At 44.9% G+C, this 18176-nt stretch overlaps 1 protein-coding gene across 1 annotated transcript; it reads left to right on the top strand.

Moving 5' to 3' along the window:
- The first annotated feature begins 1805 nt into the window (after positions 1-1805).
- Positions 1806-14493, top strand: LOC116942885 (ubiquitin-conjugating enzyme E2 A-like). Its single transcript, XM_032955303.2, has 6 exons — positions 1806-2059; positions 6413-6493; positions 6857-6882; positions 11160-11249; positions 12477-12565; positions 13402-14493. Exons 1-6 carry the CDS (start codon positions 2016-2018, stop codon positions 13528-13530), a joined length of 459 nt encoding a protein of 152 aa, XP_032811194.1. The 5' UTR covers positions 1806-2015; the 3' UTR covers positions 13531-14493.
- Positions 14494-18176: the final 3683 nt, after the last annotated feature.

Genomic DNA, 18176 nt, shown 5'->3' on the forward strand with positions numbered 1-18176 from the left:
TTGCATGTCAGAAATCTTGTCCTTCACAAATGGGATCAGATCACGAATTTTATGTACTGTTATTGGTAGGAACCTCCTGGTTACACCAGCCCACAGGGGATTATTGTGTCCGTCCGTCCGTCGTGCATCCAAAAATGGGAGGGGTGGGGCTGGGTGGAGAGGGGAGGGTGGGGAGGGGCTGGGTGGGGAGGGTGGGGAGGGGCTGGGTGGGGCTGGGTGGGGGGTGGGAGGGGTGGGGCTGGGTGGGGAGGGGAGGGTGGGGAGGGTGGGGGTGGGTGGGTGGGGAGGGGAAGGTGGGGAGGGGCTGGGTGGGGAGGGTGGGGAGGGGCTAGGTGAGGAGGGTGGGGCTGGGTGGGGGGTGGGAGGGGTGGGGCTGGGTGGGGAGGGGCTGGTCACCCCGTGGTGCCCTTATAAAACTCAACGTTTAACCTACTCACGCCGGCTTGTGCCCGCCCTCACAGTCGGGCATATTTGCGGAATACACCACGTGGTGCCGCCGTTGACCCTGAGCTTTGATCGAGCAACCCAACGTTCCTACCAGCTCCCTCCGCAGGAATGTATTAAATCGAACCTGGATCTTGTGTTTGTTCATGATTTTGAAATATTTTTGGTTACCCCTGCTATGTATGGCAAGGTGATGGTTTTGATTGTATCCTCAGATGGCTCCTTAAGTCATCACGGTTGGGGTGATGACTTGATAACCAGGCTACAGTCTACATTATAGACTGCCAGTACACGCACTCCGATTAAGAACCATGCTACAGTCTACATTAGTGTTTTTTATCACTTAATTTTGCATTATTATTTTCTATCTACGTGAATGTACCAAAAGAACCAAAGAATATGAATTCCTGCAGTCACGAAAGTCAAAATTTAGACAGATTGTGCTTATGCATCATCGTGTCGAGTTCAGTTGACGTGAGCCAGTCCATTATTGAACACCCCTATTTCACGCTAAACCGATCCTACGCAGAAAAGCAAACGCAAGCTTGTTCCAGTAAACTTTAATCGCCATATAAAACATATTTCCTTATTCCTTAATGGCGATTTCTGACTAAAAGGCTGAACACTTTAAGCCATAGTTCATTTATTTATTTGGTATAGCCCTGTGAGCCATTCGGCTCTTGAATCGGGTGCAACCGCAACAAACAAAAAAACAAAAACATGAACAAGAAAATATCTTAAAGTGACTTTGTGCATGTGCAAACAGAAAATCCAGGAAAAAAAACATCATAATATTCCTGAAATAGCACCGTACACCAACGCTGTGTGCAAAAATCCCAGTGGGATGCAAGTCGAACAACAACAACCACAACAAGACAACTAAGAGTAAGGCCATCAGTCTAAATCCGTACTACAATAAACAAAAACATGGCCAAAACCAAAAATTTTTTTTTCGAAATCACCAAAATAAAAGCCATAAATGCAATGTAACAGTGATCATAGGGACTGCGACCGAATTTTTAACAATAAACTACATAAATAAATTATAACACCAAAATCTAGAGCCATATTTAGGCGCTAATTATTTAAGTAAAAATATAGTAAATCCCCCCCCCAAACACCCCTCGCATGTCAACCGCCCAACGTGGACTCGTCCACTCAAAAAAACATTCCAAGCCCTGTGGCGTGATGACGTCACCCGTACACGTGGACGACGTTGGCGCGCGCGGCGACGACGACAACACCGCCGCCGACGCCGCGGTGACGTCCCAAGGTGTCCACCTCCGGTGCATTTCGCGCGATGACGTGGCTGGGGTGGGGGCGGTCCCTCCCCCCGACCCCATACAGATTGGCGCGATGATGTCACGTCTCCGCGGGCGACGCTGCGTGGTGACGTCACCGCACCTCGCCCGTGTAAATAGCCAAAGAGCGGCGCGCGCTCGTTCGCCGATCGACGCCAGTGTTATTTATTTATCGTTTTTGTTGTTGTTATTTTAGTAATCGCGTGTGTGTTTATACATATATACGTCGCTTGTTTTTTTTTATTTAAAACAAAATTAAAGGAAGAAAAGATGTCCACGCCTGCCCGAAGGCGCCTCATGAGAGACTTCAAACGGTGCGGTTCCAGGCGAGGCGGGCCCGAGTAGGCCCCAGCACACACCTACCACATACATGGCAAATACGTGACAGTTCATTCGCGGATAACGTGATACAGTACATATATAACGTGTATATCACGGATACAAGGCGTGACTGTGTAATGTACGTAGGACATAGTCTCATTAAAGTATCGTGTAATGCACTGACTCATTACTCATGTACAATTACAAAACATACCATACGTAGTGCATATATAACATAAATACTGTACACAAGTTGAATAGGTAGTACCGTACATAGCACATACACAATACATTCAGTATCATAGTTTTTTAAAGAATGGCTTTATTAAACACGCTATGTAATGTAACACGTATGTATTAAGCGAACAACAACGTCAAATGTGTGACATCGCTCACGTACACACATGACTCGCACGTACAACGTTTATAACAGAACACAGATACGCGGTGTTTGAAAACCATGACCAGTCTACGTGTAAATGGTAGTGTCGTGTGTGTGTGTTGGTTGAAACTCCCTCTTGAGAGACGTCGTGAGAAGTCGGAGATGTCATAATGAGAGCCGTCGAGTGCTTTCAGCGGGTTTTTTTTACCATCGCGTTCACAATAGAGTGTTTCCCTGAGGAAATGGTTGGCCGTCATAGCCAAACATGACCCTTCTTGGTAAATACATTTTGAGGCTCAGCAGTGAGGTTTTCCTGGGTAAATTAACGACTACAGTACTGTATTGTACGAGAAAATGTGGATTTACGTCACATCCATATGTGGTGCCGTCTCTTTTCATCGGTTATCACATGACGCTGGTGATGTTATGTATTCCTACTGGTGGGTTTGTAAATTAAACATGGGTTAGCCGTAGCTTGAAGGCCTCTGAGCGCGTCGCGGCTTCTCCGTGGTCTCGTAGATTGAAACAACATCAAGAGGTTAAAGGCGAGAGCTTAGAATGGTGTTTGATTTGTTTTAGCACCGTCAACATTTGGGTCACCATTCCGGTGGTACACAATGGGCCACACTCGAGAATTCACGTCGCCAAGGAATATTTAACGTTGCCTTGTAGAATTGCCAAGTGAACGTCGTAGGAGGTTTTAAAAAAAAAAATCTAAACGTTCTGAGCAGCCACAGTAAATAGGACTTCTTGGGCCCTCCAATGTAGTTAAGTGTCGAGTCACAGCCGTGCAGTGCGTCACATTGTATGATAATGAACGTTGTTTAGTTATTGCGCGATAATAGTCTGGTGAAAAAAAACCTAAACGTGAGATGCACGTCTTCCGTGACGAGACAAGTTGATAATGTACAGAGTTATTCTGAAACCTCAGACGTGTTCACCGCGGCGCAAGTTACGCAACGGACCTGTGTAGGCAATACCTGAGTAAACATAATTCCGTGATTCTACAAAAAAACCCCATGCTTGTTTAGATAATCTTAACAAAAGAAATACGCAAACGAGACAATACCCCTCTTTCACATGTCTGCCCAGAAACATGAATAAAAGTGATTTTTACACATCCCCATTGGTCACTCGACCTTCTTGGGAGTGCAGAATTTGAACAGAATTCGTTCAAACAAGCAAACTCTGGACCGGTTTTAACATTCATTGGATGAGTAAAACAGAGTCTAAATCGAAATTGAGACTCACATTTGTTAAAGTGTAGCTACAGATGTAGGAAGAAGGCGTATTGGAACTTATATTTTTGTTAAACGAAGCTAATGATGATGTGTTTAGATTTTCTGTGTGTTTTGTTTCCATAATTCAAATGCACTGTCACATGGCTATACACATGTGTTTTGTGTGTGTATGCATGTTTGGGGTGGAGCATAGGGCGTAATTCTTATGGCACCTCGCCATGAAGCCGATGACCTGAGCTCGGTTCCCGGCCCCGTATAAAATCAGTGGCGTGTGATACCTGAACCTTTCCTGCCTGCCACTCCGCACTGATCAGCCTGAATGACCACTACGGCATTTGGAGGCCTTTATCCAGCAGTGGATTGACAAAGGGCTGTAACATGTACGTTTGTGTCTTTATAGCTATGTAAAGGTAGGTGTCATTTGTATGTATAGCAACATAAATACATGGTGCAGTCTGTAAACACCACCACGGTGGGACCAAGGTGGCCAAGTGTGGTCACGGTCACACCACCGCTTCTGCCAATTCTAGCCTTCATAGGTACTCGCGAACAGCATTTGCTACATCAGCCTGTTAAAGGCTGCGTGAGGATTCTTGTGTTTGTTGTAGGTATGCTTATGTGACATACAGTGTAAAGGGGCAATGCAGGAAAGACAGGATTAACTTTTCCCCGCTTCCCATGGATTCAAGCTGCTTTAGAACCTGTCCCCCACATGCTCTGGCTTTGCTCACTTAGGGCTCCTTCAGAGGAGTATTTAATCTAAATTCTTCCAGGCGGGTTGTAGTCAAGTTCATTACCCACTTTTTACCTCTTTGCCAATTTATACCCGTTCACACCTCGTCAAACGATATGTGAGAAATTAAGGTTAATGCACACCTTACTTTGTCATTAGCAATCCACACACCAGTTGACTCTCTTACCATACGCTCGGTTTCACTTTTGAGCAGTCTAAATTTTCCGAACGTGGTTTTCTGGCTTTGTGGGTCGAGTGTGCTGGACACTGTACGTTTATGTCCTGGGAGTGAATTCTTAAACTAATTGTTTAATCCACCATTGCATATTCCAGTGCTTTATGAGAGTGACTATCTGGCCTCCCTCGGGGTGACAGGGGAGAAGAAGCAACGCTATACTTAGCATGGTGGTCCCTGACGTAAGAACCGGCTTGTAAACAATCTGAACATGGTGGACAAGAGTTGCATGATGTCTTTAGTGAATGCCTATTTTTGTAGAGCATCAGATATTATGGAGGATAATATAAGTCTATGGTTTGGCGTGAACGAAGCGGGAAAGTCATGACATGTTGTTTGGTGGGAGACCTGGTATTGTGGATTGTCACTGTGGTTTTCACTCTTAGTCGTTTGCATTCTTTTTCCCTGCTAGGACGCTACGTCAGAGTTTAATGATGATGACCTTTTCAGTGAACCCAGAATATGCTTGACTGTGCTTTGTGCTTGATGGTTGCCAGTGAGAGCATGACTGGGTTCAAGGAGGCTGATGTTTCATTCGCGTCAATTTGTCACGCTACACAGAGCTGCCCAGCAGCCAGCTGATTCTAACGCCCTTGTCCACATGTACTAGACGTGTGTGCAGAGTCGAGCCTTAAAAGGTGTTCGTGATGTAGAGAAGAAAACAAATGTCGTGGCTGGCTCCGAGCATATTCTTGCGTAGCCGAAGCTGACAGCTCACCCAGGACACGCATGATGCAATAGAATGAGTCGTTTTCACATTTTACTGTTCCGTGTGTGGCTTCAACAAGACCCGTTCCATATTTTAGTGTCTGTGGCTTTTACATCAGTTTAGTTTTAATTGCAAATTATTTACTTTCAGGTCCTTTGTTGGCAGTTAATGTTGACTTTGCCATGTCCCTTGTAAAGTATCTTGTAGGAAATCCATTAATTTAAAATTGCCATATGAGCTGCTAGCTGCTATTCTGACTACGGTGTTAATGTTCAGTGCAGTGCTTTGTTGCATATTTTAATTATGAGGTAATCATGTTCTTGAGACATTGAAATGCAGTCATTAGCATTTAATATTTTAATTGAAATTACAAATCAAATTGGTGACATTCTGTAAAGAAGATTGTCTAAAAAACAGCACCTCCTTGGTGATGGAAATTAATGCAGATCTTAGGTGGATTTCAGAGCGGACTCTTTAAGGAGCCTCCATCGAGGTTCTTTTGCCACTCGTGTTGTTCTTCCTGAGCCCCACGAGGCCACCACAGTGGTTTCCAGTTCTGTGGGCTACGGCGATGACTCGGCATTCGTGGGGCCCAGGCTATGCCTGCGCTTGGCAGGCATAGCCGCTAGTCGAAGTTTTTATCAGCATATGAGGATGTTTTGTTTCCTCATGGCTGTGCGGGTGAGTTGCCTGTTAGTGATGCATCGAGGGCCTCTGACGTAATAGGCATAAATGGCATATCAGAGCAGCTCACTTTGTTCATTATGAGGTGTATTATGCTAGTTTTGTAATGTTAAATTATGTCCTGAATCTGAATGCGTATTATAATGATCATAATATATGTAATGTAGTGTTGGCACATATATGCATCTGTATTATAAAACATGAACAAAAAATACAAATGTTGAAACACTATGTTTTTTTACATTTTGTTTTCTGGGAAAGTTGTAGTACATGAATATGAAACAGTTATTGGATCAGGCGTGTCATTCTTCTTTGTCTTCCCCCCACTGTACATGTTATTCCACATCTCTCCCCCTCCTCAGGTTACAGGAGGACCCTCCGGCAGGAGTGAGTGGGGCGCCCTCAGAAAACAACATTATGCTGTGGAACGCAGTTATATTTGGGTAAGTCAGGTGGGGCCCTCTGACGTCCCCAAAGCACCCGTTCTTCTTGTATTACCATCCACTTCCGTGCAAAGAATGTCCCTTATATCCAACGAAATGTGCACCCTGAGTTTTTAACTGGGATTGCAGTCTCCCTGATGTTACCTAAGCGTCGGCGAGATTTATGGAACGTCACAAGCTTTTATGCACCCCGATGATTAATAATTGACGAGGAATGTCGCTGCGTCGTCTTTACTGGCTCCACGTGTTTTTTTTTACGGACCGAGCCTTGTCGCGTAGCTGGGCAGGGTGATCCGTGTTCCCATTCTGTGTATATGCCCACTAAAACGCATCCTTAATTTGTGTTCACGTTATGGTTTTCAGGCCCGAGGGAACTCCGTTTGAGGATGGTGAGTTGACATCCTTCCCACTCTTATTTAACGGTGATGGTGTTAAAGCCGCTGTGTAAATCAGTGGCATTGCATTCTCGATTGCTCTGCCAATTGGTTCCTGAACCTCTTCTTGCCTTGACTTAAAGCTTTCGTGACTGCAGGAATTAATATTCTTTGGTCTTTCGGTAAAGTCACGTAGATAGGTTCAAAGAAAATAACAAAAAATAAAAACTACAACGTTTCGATCGCAACACAATGCGATGGGCTCACATGAAATGTATTTCTCTAAGACGAAGGTACTTTGCAAGCCCACTGGCTATCAACAAAGATTAGTTCATGAAGCCGTCCATATATAGACACAGATACACTTTCAACCGAGAAGATGGGTACAAACTGAGCTATCATTGGAAGGACGTTATCAACCAGTTTAAGTCATAACTGGCTATGATGTTCTCATCCTACCACCTTCCGATGTTAGTTGTGCTTTACGCCCATTTCAAACTTGCGCTTTCACAGGATTCACACTAACACAATCACTTCGCGCACCGACCCCTCGGTTGCGGCTCTGCGATCTTCCATTAACATGCTAATCTCTCATTAACATGCTAATTTTCACCTGGCAGCCCTTTAATTGGTGGAAAAACAACCACCTCGGGTTGACTGCCCACCACTTGCATTAACATTAGCTGGTGACGTTTGGTTTTGGCTATGCCCATTTCAAACCTGTATAAATAGTTTGCCTTTGGAAGCTAACCCCCCTTTTCCTGAAGACGACCGCTTGTGTTGCGATCGAAAGGTCGTAGTTTTAGTTTTTAGTTATTTTCTTTGAACCTATCTACGTGACTTTACCGAAAGACCCAAGAATATACTCTCCTTGCCTGTGACCTGAATTGTATTAACTTGCACCCATGTATGATCAGCGTGTTAGGCTCATTAGTTTTACATTTTGTTGGAACTCTTGAAAGAGAACAAACATTGTTGTCGAGTTCCAATTTTGAAGTTGAGGGGCAGACATTGACTTGGGATTTAGTGAAAATGCTTTATGTTTAGAGAACCAAACTAAATCACCCTAACAAAATATAATTGGCACACAATTTTTTTTAATGAGAACTTTTATGTTTCTGCACGACATAGTTATTTGCGGAGGTTTTTCCCCTAAAGACTGCAGCTGGAGTTGCTATGATGCCTCTCTTGGCCAGTCCCTGAGCAACCTTGCTGTCAGAGCCGGTGTTTTGTGCCTTAGCAATATGGTTGACAGAGCGCTCGTCGCACCGCCACAGTCTGCGCGGGACGACGAGGCCCCCGCTGGATTTGTCGATCTGGTGTGTCAGTAGTGGTGACCTATTTTTTCTCGCCCGTGCATCGTGAATCTGCACGTAAGAAACTCCCCCATTACTTTGGGAGACGTCGCACCGTGGTGGGAATGCACATGTTTGCCCAGTGAAGTGTTGTTTTCCACGACGTCCTAGTCACTGTCATAAAGCATAACCTTTGGTGGTCGACATTGGCGTGATATTGGCCCAGGTAGAGTATGCTGCAGGGATTTGGTGATACCCACAAACATAAGGATTTTTGTAGGATTTTTGTCTTCATGAGGGTAGCTTTGTTGTGAGCTGATCTTCCAATGTGAGCCCAGAAATGGGTTTGTAATGGGGTTTGTGAAGCTGGGTTTTACAAAATACTAACCAACAAACTGACAGCTGTTATCTGTTTGATATGTGTCGAGACTTTCCTGGCTCTCCTACATAATTCATATGTGAATGAATGAAATAAAAAAATTCAGACAAGCCTGTCATTATAGTAATCGAGTGACATTACTGTGTCATCACTCCCAAATGGTTCACTACTTCAGTGCAGTGTCATCACTAGAATGCTATGACACCTTACTATTTTTAAAGTATATTTTTTCTTTAACGATGCTTCAAACTTATGTTGGACAGCCGAGGAGATGTAGGCTAGGTAAACATAACTTCAAGAACCCTTCTTTGTAATGCATATTGTAATGCATATTTTTAACCCAGCCCTAGTGGTTTCCAAACTCCATCATGACTACATTAACCCCTCCCCTCTGGTTTTCACACCTGATAGGCTCACAGTGATGACATCCCCTTTACTCTATTTAAGACCGAAACAGGAAGACTTCTGAACAATTCTGGAAAATCGCCTGATGAAGCTGGTTGTAAAAACCAGCGAAACATCATACTGGAATTGTGAATGTTGTGGCTTGTGCTGAAGTAGTAACTAATTGGCACTTTTTGTTTACGTGAGTTAACGACACATTAATATTTACTCGATCTAAAAAGAAAATACCTTTATTATGAATAATATTGGTCGCGAAAGCTTACGTGTTAAACCCCATCACGATGCGGAGATACTCTTGTGCAAGTTTCAGTTGATTTTAATTCTATACCTTTTTGCCAATGTTGCTTTGGGTGTTGGCTGTTAGCAGCGGGTGTGTGATTTGGCTGAAATTCGAGGTGAACTGTGCGACAAAGAAGCACCTGTGATGTCGAGTACAGGTTTTTGTTAAGGCAGTCAAATAATGCCCCACCAGGACGGTTCACGTTTCATCCACATTCCTGCTCACTGAGCCCAAAGTTGGTCTGCCTTTGTACTGCATTAGCAGCAACAATTTGGTTAAAATATAAATGTCCAGCTTGCACTTGGGCTAGATTAATGCAGACAAAACTTCTTGTGTGGATTTGCAATTTGGGTAGCAGTGCCATCGTGGTTCGTGCACTGCAATATAATTGCAGCAAGTTTTATTCCTGATAATGATGCACAGTACCAGTGCGAATAGGTGAACCTGGGATGATTGAACTCTCATATTTGTTCTGCTTTTACCACGCATACAACCTGAAAATATATCGGAAATATGTACGGCACAACCGTGAAAAACCTACGCAGTGATATTAGTGGTATGATTGACTTCAACAAAGCAAGTGTCGACATCACTGGAGGAGAGAAAGGCTGCCGGACTCATGCGATTCTGGCCCCATCCTATTGTGGCCTTTGTTTGTCCCATTAGGTACTCAAAAACAGCATCTACCAGAGCAGTCTGTAAGGCTAAGCGGGGGTCTTTGTCTTCGCGTGTGGAATTTGTGAGTCCTAGTGCTGTGGTGTGGTGGAGACTGACGAGAAGAAGGGAGCGAGTGTGCGTGCCTGGGCATGCCGTGCCTAACTAGAGCCCTAGCACGGACACTCAGCCTGGTCGCTTCTCTCCCTCCCCCCAACCCCCACCCCTTCCCATGCTGCTGCTGACGTTCCACTGTGCGACCTTGACTGCCCCTGACAAAAAAAAAGTAGCGGTCATTTAGGGTCGTTTCATTTACACTCGGCTCACATGGCACAGTGTTATTTAAATCAACACTTGGCAAACTCTCTGAGCCCTGGAATTGGCATAATGTCAGTTTGTTGTTTACAACTACAAGTGCAGCCTTTTTTCAATTCACAATTGGAGATAAGGGAGAACCCATTGGGGTGCCTTCAGTTTGTAGAATTTTCCATTCAAGGTGAAGTATGTATTGGTGAGGCAGTGTCTCACCAGGGCCGGTACATCAGTATTCAATCCTTGTTGGACCAAATCTTCAATGATTGCAATGGTATCGGGCACAGGAACTTTGGTGAACAAATAAACTACAGTACATCGAAACTGGCGAGTAAATCACCTGGGGACAGTGATATATCTTTAATTGACCATACCAGGTGAGCTGAGTTAAGTACAGAAGAGGTGGTCTTACCAGTGAATGGCTGTCAGGTCTCAGATATCGGGCCAGTTTGTAGGTGGGTGAGCCAATGGTGGAGACGATGGGACGATGGGGTGTACCTTCTTTATGGATTTTTAGTAAGCCATATAATCTGGGTGGCCTAGCAGCAGAAGGTTTTAAGGAAAACCGTTTGGTCTGGTCAATTAATGAAGCTGAATCAGTGATGATACTTTTCGTTTTTGTAACGAGGCTTGTTGGTGGGATCTCTTTAATTTTTTGTGTAGCTACCATCATTAAGTAGGTCCTGAATTTTGTTATTGTACACGGTTTTGTCCATGAGTGAGGAGTGTTTGTGGTAACTGGTGAATTTATGGAACATTTAAAAAAAAGCCAAGCCTTGTCTTGATTATCCTGCTAACACCTGCAGCCTGCTATTGCTTGTTAGTTACAGGCTTGCTGATTTTGTAAATTATAGCGAACAACTGCGAGGCAAAGTGTTGGTGTTTTGACAAGAGACTGATTTACAGCACTACTGTTGCTGCTCTTGGTGGTGGTGTTGATTGCGGCTGCTGTTGTTGTGCTTTGCAGGAACGTTCAAGCTGACGCTGGAGTTCACGGAAGAATACCCTAACAAGCCTCCCACAGTGAAATTCGTGTCAAAAATGTTTCACCCCAATGGTGAGTTGTGGTTCTCCTCGTGCGTCAGCCTTGCTTCAAAGTAACAAATCTCTCTTTTACCTATGAAATAAAAAGTTGAATGTTAATTGCACTAGCTCGCTGTTGACCTTTGACAATGCAAAGGAGTAAGATGAAGAAATGTTCTGTATTCTTAATAGCGATTAATTATGAAGTGCTGTGATATTGGTACCTGGTAATTTCATTGGCTGCCTTATTGATTAATATGACACATTCAATCCACGCTGCTAATTAATGTTCCTTGAGTGCAGGCAAACTCTGGTTAAAAACAGGTGTTCATTAATGCGAAGTGGGAGCGTGCAGTCCTGTCATTTGTCGACATGACTTGTGTTTAACACCCAGGCAAGCTTAGTCACGCTTATCTTTCCATTAAACAATTATTTGTTAAAGGATTATTCATTTGAACTGTAAAAATAAATAAAAATGTGTAACCCTTTGTCAATCCTCCTCACGCTGTGTCAAACGTAGGGGTAGTTTAATTATAATTCATCATACTAGTCAGTGCAGATTAGTAAATGGGGGACCAGGACCGCTTAATATATTGCACTACTCATGTTAGCTGTTTCCAGGAATCAAAGCCAGATTGGCAGATTTAATGTTAAAACTTAATGTGAAATGCAGTTTGAGTTAACGGAGCACTTGCATGTGTAGAGGTGTTACGGGAGGGTGACACGCGGTTGTAGGGCGGTGGCCACAAACACGTCCGCTACGGCCACCACCCTGGGGGGCTGTGGGGGATGCTTTGATCCCTCCCAGCCCCACCCCTCAGTGAGGGACTGTATAAAAGGTGGGAGAGCTGAGAGGCAGTTCGACTCAAGTAAGATGAAGAGCCAGTGAAGAAAGAAGATTGACTAGCTAGACCCTGGAACTCCTTTGGGCCGCTGTCCTTTTGAGGGCCGGGCAAAGCAAGCCAAGGTGCGACACCAGAGCCACGAGGTCCGATGTCCTTCTGAGGGCCGGACTCGTGGGGCTGGTGATCGGGACCTGCACCGAAGCTGGGCCAGGTCAGATAGCCTCCTGAGAGAGGACCAGGATAGAGGGAACCAGGGAGCTAGCGTGGGCTAAAGATCGGGGAACGTTCCCTCTATAGAGTACGGGTGAAGAGGCCGTTACCTCTTCAAGTATCAGATTCGCCACTGTAATTGAAGCGTCTGTAATAAATACATGTTGCCGACGTCAATAAGGCCACTACACATGTGTTTCATTCAGTGTACGCAGACGGCAGTATATGCCTGGACATCTTGCAGAACCGGTGGAGTCCAACCTACGACGTATCCTCCATCCTCACCTCCATTCAGGTTGGTCGCTCGCACTACATTTTTCCTGACGTCCGTCATTAGTCCTGCGTCGGTTTGGACACCAATGGGTACTCGCAAAGCGGGTCGGTACTAAGTTGTGTTTACGACTTTCCGTTGGGATGCGAATTGGTTCGTGTTTATCGCGTTGTTTGGCTGATGTCCGACTCGCACTCCAACGGCAGGCTGTAAAAACTACTTAGTTTCAGACGCGCACTGCGGATCACCCGTGGGTACCCAACCAAATGCAGGGCTCTACATGGTGGGACAGAGTGGTTAGGTATGCCCCATGGCCCACAGTGAGTGCTGTTCTCTGTTAAAACCAGACACAAATATGGCAATAGATCAGGAGGACTACACTGCCCTGCCAATAAAGAGTACACATTTGCTGTTTTTCTATTACCACCATTTAATTATAAATATAACAACAATGTCACTTATTTTAGGAAGGAAAGCCTGTGTGTCAAGAGAATGTTCTGCAATGGGGAATGTATTGTGTACACGTTTTAGACTGAGTACCCAAAGAAAAATCTATGCATACGAGGGTTATAATACGGCCGCAGAGATCGATTCACAAAACTACTTGTTAAATTCCGTGGCTCCCTCAAAGCCCGGATTGTTTGGGAATTTCACATTCACATGATCTGCCAATCTTTGTAATGTGCTGGACTACATGTGTGCACCACCGTTCCTGACTTGAAATAACAGCAACGTGATGAGTTTCCATATGTTCACGTTGCACCCCTGTAGATGGACTCGAGCTCTTGCGACTACGCAGTCATAGCCAGTGCGGTAACGCTGCTGAATGCGCGCCCCTTGGGGGTCTTTTGTCATTGCAGTCTCTGCTGGATGAGCCCAACCCCAACAGCCCCGCCAACAGCCTAGCAGCACAGCTGTACCAGGAGAACAAGCGCGAGTACGAGAAGAAGGTGTCCGCCGTCGTGGAGCAGAGCTGGCGGGACTCGTAACGGTGGCGCAGCGGCTCGCCACGCCACCATGCCACCACGCGGGACTTTTGTAGAAATGGGAGCAATTGTCGGGGGGGAGGTTTGGTGGGGGAGAAGGGGATGCGAGTGAAAAGAGTGCAGGAGGGAAAAAAAATAAAAATACAGCATGCCAGCATCTTAGGTTGGAAAGTAATTGGCAAATGTTTAACCGAATTGAATCCCTTAATTCATTGTATTATGATAACAAGACTAACAATGACGGTCGTGGTAACCTCTGTCCAGCTCTTGTAATCAGAATCTGGTTCATTTTAATCGTGTGATGTGTAACGCTAAAGCCACATTGAATGGGTGGAAGGGGTGCAGAGTTTCTGTGATGGTGTTTGACATCCTCTTATCCCAAAGTGAGCCGAGTGGGTAGGTCACGCTGGTGGTGGCCGTGTAAGATGGCGTGTCGCAGCGTCGCGTCACGTTGTTCCATTGCAGTTGCACGTCAGACCCGCCTGCCTGCTCGCACGCTCGCTTCACAAACCGTCCCATTTGCCGCTTCTGCTGTTTGGCTTGGCCAAAAAAACATTTTATTTCATGCATAATGAGTGCAGGTATCGCCTGCCCTTGCTTTAATTTTTGGACGTCTTTAGAAGTATATATTATGTATTTGCTGTGTGTCCGACCCGAGCCTCTCTCGTCGGCGTTGCCGTGTGTTGCCCACCGAAAGAGAATCCCCTAAAGGGGGGCAAAGAACCTGGTGCACGACAAAAATTGCCGCCGTGTTGCTAAAACGGTCGCTTTCACGAGAGGGGGGTGCCTGTCCTGTTCGCTTTTTGCTGGGCTCATTGCCGTGTATTGTTCCGGAGCCTATTCCCAAGTGGTGTTTATGTTTGAAAAACGAAGAGAACTTCATACGTCTTTGCACTTTGATTTAAAGCTGTACAATTTCCTTCAGGGTGGAAGGAAAAAATAATAAATCTGTTGAAACCTCGTGAATTTCGTGTTATTTATGGATGGAAATTGTTTCTGTAATTTCTTGTAAAGTTACCACGTAAAATTAGATCACCACTTCACTAAAATGTAGTGGCTACTGTGGAAAACACGTTAGGTTGTACAATCAAATGTTTACGAGGTTGATATTTTAAGACTGGGAGTGACATTTCTATTGTGGAGTGGGTAGTGTAGTGATTAGCACAATGTGCTATGAACCCGGTGACCAAAATTTGTATTTTTGGTCAACGCTAACAGTGGTTGAGTAATCTAAACCTGTCCTGGGACTCCTTTCACCAATCTGCTGACCGGCGTGGTCAACTAAAGATCAAATATTCCCCATTACACACGGTGCCGGTAAGCCTCGTCATCCAGCCGTAGATTCATAAAAGGGCTGTAAATTATATATATTTCAAATTGCTTTACCGTATTTACTGCGGTAATATATACTGTTTTGTGTTATTAAGATGTTAAGTACGGTACTGGACATGACAAAGGATAGTGGATTTTGGAAGAAAACATTGCAGAAACGCATCAGTGAAACAGTAGAACTGGTCAGCTTAAAAATACAGTACATTTGGGCAGGAAAATCTACATCAATAGCACGGGTTTGGTTTTGTCATCATCTGGTTGTATATACTGCATTTATGTCTGTAATGTGATCTGATAAACCTAATCTCCATCGCAATGAAAGTTGAAACGTAGTTTCAATCTCGGTGACCCTAATTCTCCCCGCAACCCTGACTGCACCGCAGGTATTGACATCACGATTGCATGTTAACCATACCCAGTTGACAGTCGAGTAAGGTTTTCATTTCGCAACACTCGGCCAGCAGCACAGGTTGTGTCTTTATCCACGAGCGTGAGCCAAATTCACATGGTGGAACACGTCAATACAATAGTTGAGCGTTTCTAATTATTGGGTGAGGGCTCATTGAGATAAATCTTGCAAATCAAATGTGTAAATGTTATCCCCTCGGTTCATTCAACTTCCATGAACTCAGAATAGCTTTTCTGTGTGTTCACACAAGTCAGATTTAAGAGAAGCGAGCTTGGTCAACACATTAACTAGAAGGGACGGTCGAGAAGAGTGACTAAAGAGTGATAGACAAGGAATGTGACAAATCTTGAGATGTCCGCCGAGAAGATGGAGCGACAATATCAGCCAATATACACGTGCTAAGTGGATTGTTGCTTTACGCGATTGTGCGGGCTCACGCTGGCTTGGTGGGGGGTGGGGGACCTTGAGCAGTGGATTGACCATGGTAAAGAGAACGGGGTGTCAGTCACCACAGCACCACCATGTGGCCTCGTTGGCATCGGTTTCTTTAAAAGTGGTTGCAATTTAGACTGCGTTAAAGTCCTCACTGAGAAACCAGGAACGCAGAGACATTTGGCCCTAGCGCCTCCCCTTGGCCATATCTCGACGTTCATCCACGTCCATCCTTCAAACAATTGTGTTTTTGGCAATTTTGTGCACTTTAGAGTGACACTGTAGATACAATACTTATGAGCAAAGTTATGGAGAATCTAATAAAATAAATAAGCAGACAATACGGCTGTTTCCTATAATTGTCTCTCCACTTAAAAAAACAAAAGTATTTTATACATCCCATCAGACACATGGCCTTCCGGGAGTGATTTTTTTTCAGTTAATGGCTCAATCCAAGCAAATAAAACCGGTTTTGACATTTAGTGTCTTATCAGCAGCGTTGTCTTGCTTGAACAAATTATGGTGACCTATCAGATGTTTATAGCTATGGAACCCTCTTATGCCCATTAGATACGGGTCTAAGTATGTGCTGTATATTTGTGTTGCGGGAGAGATAATGGAAAGGTGGGTTATTTATTTTAGAGAACCAGAGGTGTCGCCACTGCCCCCGTTTTTTTAACTAAAAATACTTTATTTTCATTTTACCCACTGAGCTATATAGCTTTTTTAGAAGCAACCTAGCCACAAATGATAGCTCAACGAAGTGGCTTATCACGTGGACATTTATAGCAGCCAAATACTCTAAACGCGTGTGACTAAATGTGGAGGGAAAAACCGGAGGACCCGGAATAAGAATCCACGCGACCACGGGGAGAGAGAGAGAGACATGCAAACTCCAAATATACAGCAGGCGTCAGGGTCGGGATCGAACCCACGAACTTGTATACCAGGCGAGGTAGTTAACATCTCCTAGCCATCGTGATGATAATGAGAGAGACGCAACACTCCAAATATTCAGCAGCAGGCGTCAGGGTCGGGATCGAACCCACGACCTCCTGTATTCCAGGCGAGGTAGTTAACATCTCGTCATGGTGGCATGAGGCGCATGAGTAGCTCTGCAGGATATAGGGGCAGTAAGACGTGAGAAAACTTGCAATGACCAGCGTGGTGAAGTATCTGCATCCGGTACTCCTATGGGCTACACCAAGGCCGTAGCCATGGAGTCAACATTGGGGGGGAGACCAAATCTTCCAGGGTGTCTGGGGGTCCCAACCCAGAAAAACATCTAAATTTGTGGAGGCGAGGTTTGTTGGATCACACAAATGATGCATTGCACAAACTACGTGGGGCGTCGTGGTCGCTGTCACCAATGCAGCAAGCGGCGTAACCCCGCCATCTGTACGGGGATAGCGTCGCCCACCCTCGCACATGTGGAGTTTCTCTCGGTGCTCCGGTTGCCTGCCACGTGTATAGTTAATTTGTTTGTAAGTATCTTAATGTAAAAGAGGATCCAGAGCTCGGGTAATTGTGGATCCTCATCCCGCTTATCCGTTCTCTCGTTTCGCGAGTCTAAACTATTATTACTATTATAATTTGTATCGAGTGTAAGTGTATCATACAGTGCTATATATGTTACAAAACAAGTTTTGCAGGCTGGCTGGCTGCCGCGCGGGCAAGTAAGCGGTGGTGACGTCACAGCGCACGCGTGCGTGGTGACGTCACGCATGCACGTGCGTGGTGACGTCACGCGCACCCCTCCCCCCCCCCCGGTGGATCCCACGCAGAATACGCAGTGAAAGTTTACACAAAGTTTTGCTGATGTCGAACATTCTCCTCACGGGATTCTACCTCGTATCAGGAGTTCTGGTTCCATGTGGCTGAGGGCAGCAATTTACGACGAATGAATTCTAAAAAAAAAATGTTCTGCCGTCACGCTCCCATTGCTTGTCATGACATCTGCAGTTATTTGTTGAGTTGTATTCTCCAATTTCTTTCCTAGTTCTTTCCCTCATGCGTTTACGCACTGCTTTCTGCGTATAGTTTCTTATGGCTTTTAATCACTTAAAAAACACACACACTTTCAAAATATTCCCCATAACGGTGGTGGCACTAAATGTAAATTTTTCGATTTAAAGCTTTCGTGACTGCAAGGATTCATCACGAAGGCCGCTTGTGTTGCGGCCGAAACGTCGTGAGAATTTTATCGTGTTATTTTATTTTATTAATTTATTATTTTATTCTCATTCTACGTGACTTTACTGAAAGAACCAAAGAAGACGCAAATGTAAGTCCAGGTGTACCGCCACCAACGTTGCGTTACTGAATCTCACGCAGAACGTGTCCTGCAATCGTGTGCACTGATGAAACCCAGAGCAAAGGCTTAAGGACGTGGTGGTCGTCAACTATTCCAACGTCACTAAACAATTTAACATCCACAGGACAAGCCCTCAGATGTGACCGCGTGTGGCTCTGTTGT

Source organism: Petromyzon marinus, chromosome 16 (assembly GCF_048934315.1).
Source record: "Petromyzon marinus isolate PM22_M1 ecotype Great Lakes invasive population chromosome 16, UKy_Petmar_22M1.pri1.0, whole genome shotgun sequence".
Classification (NCBI taxonomy): domain Eukaryota; kingdom Metazoa; phylum Chordata; class Hyperoartia; order Petromyzontiformes; family Petromyzontidae; genus Petromyzon; species Petromyzon marinus.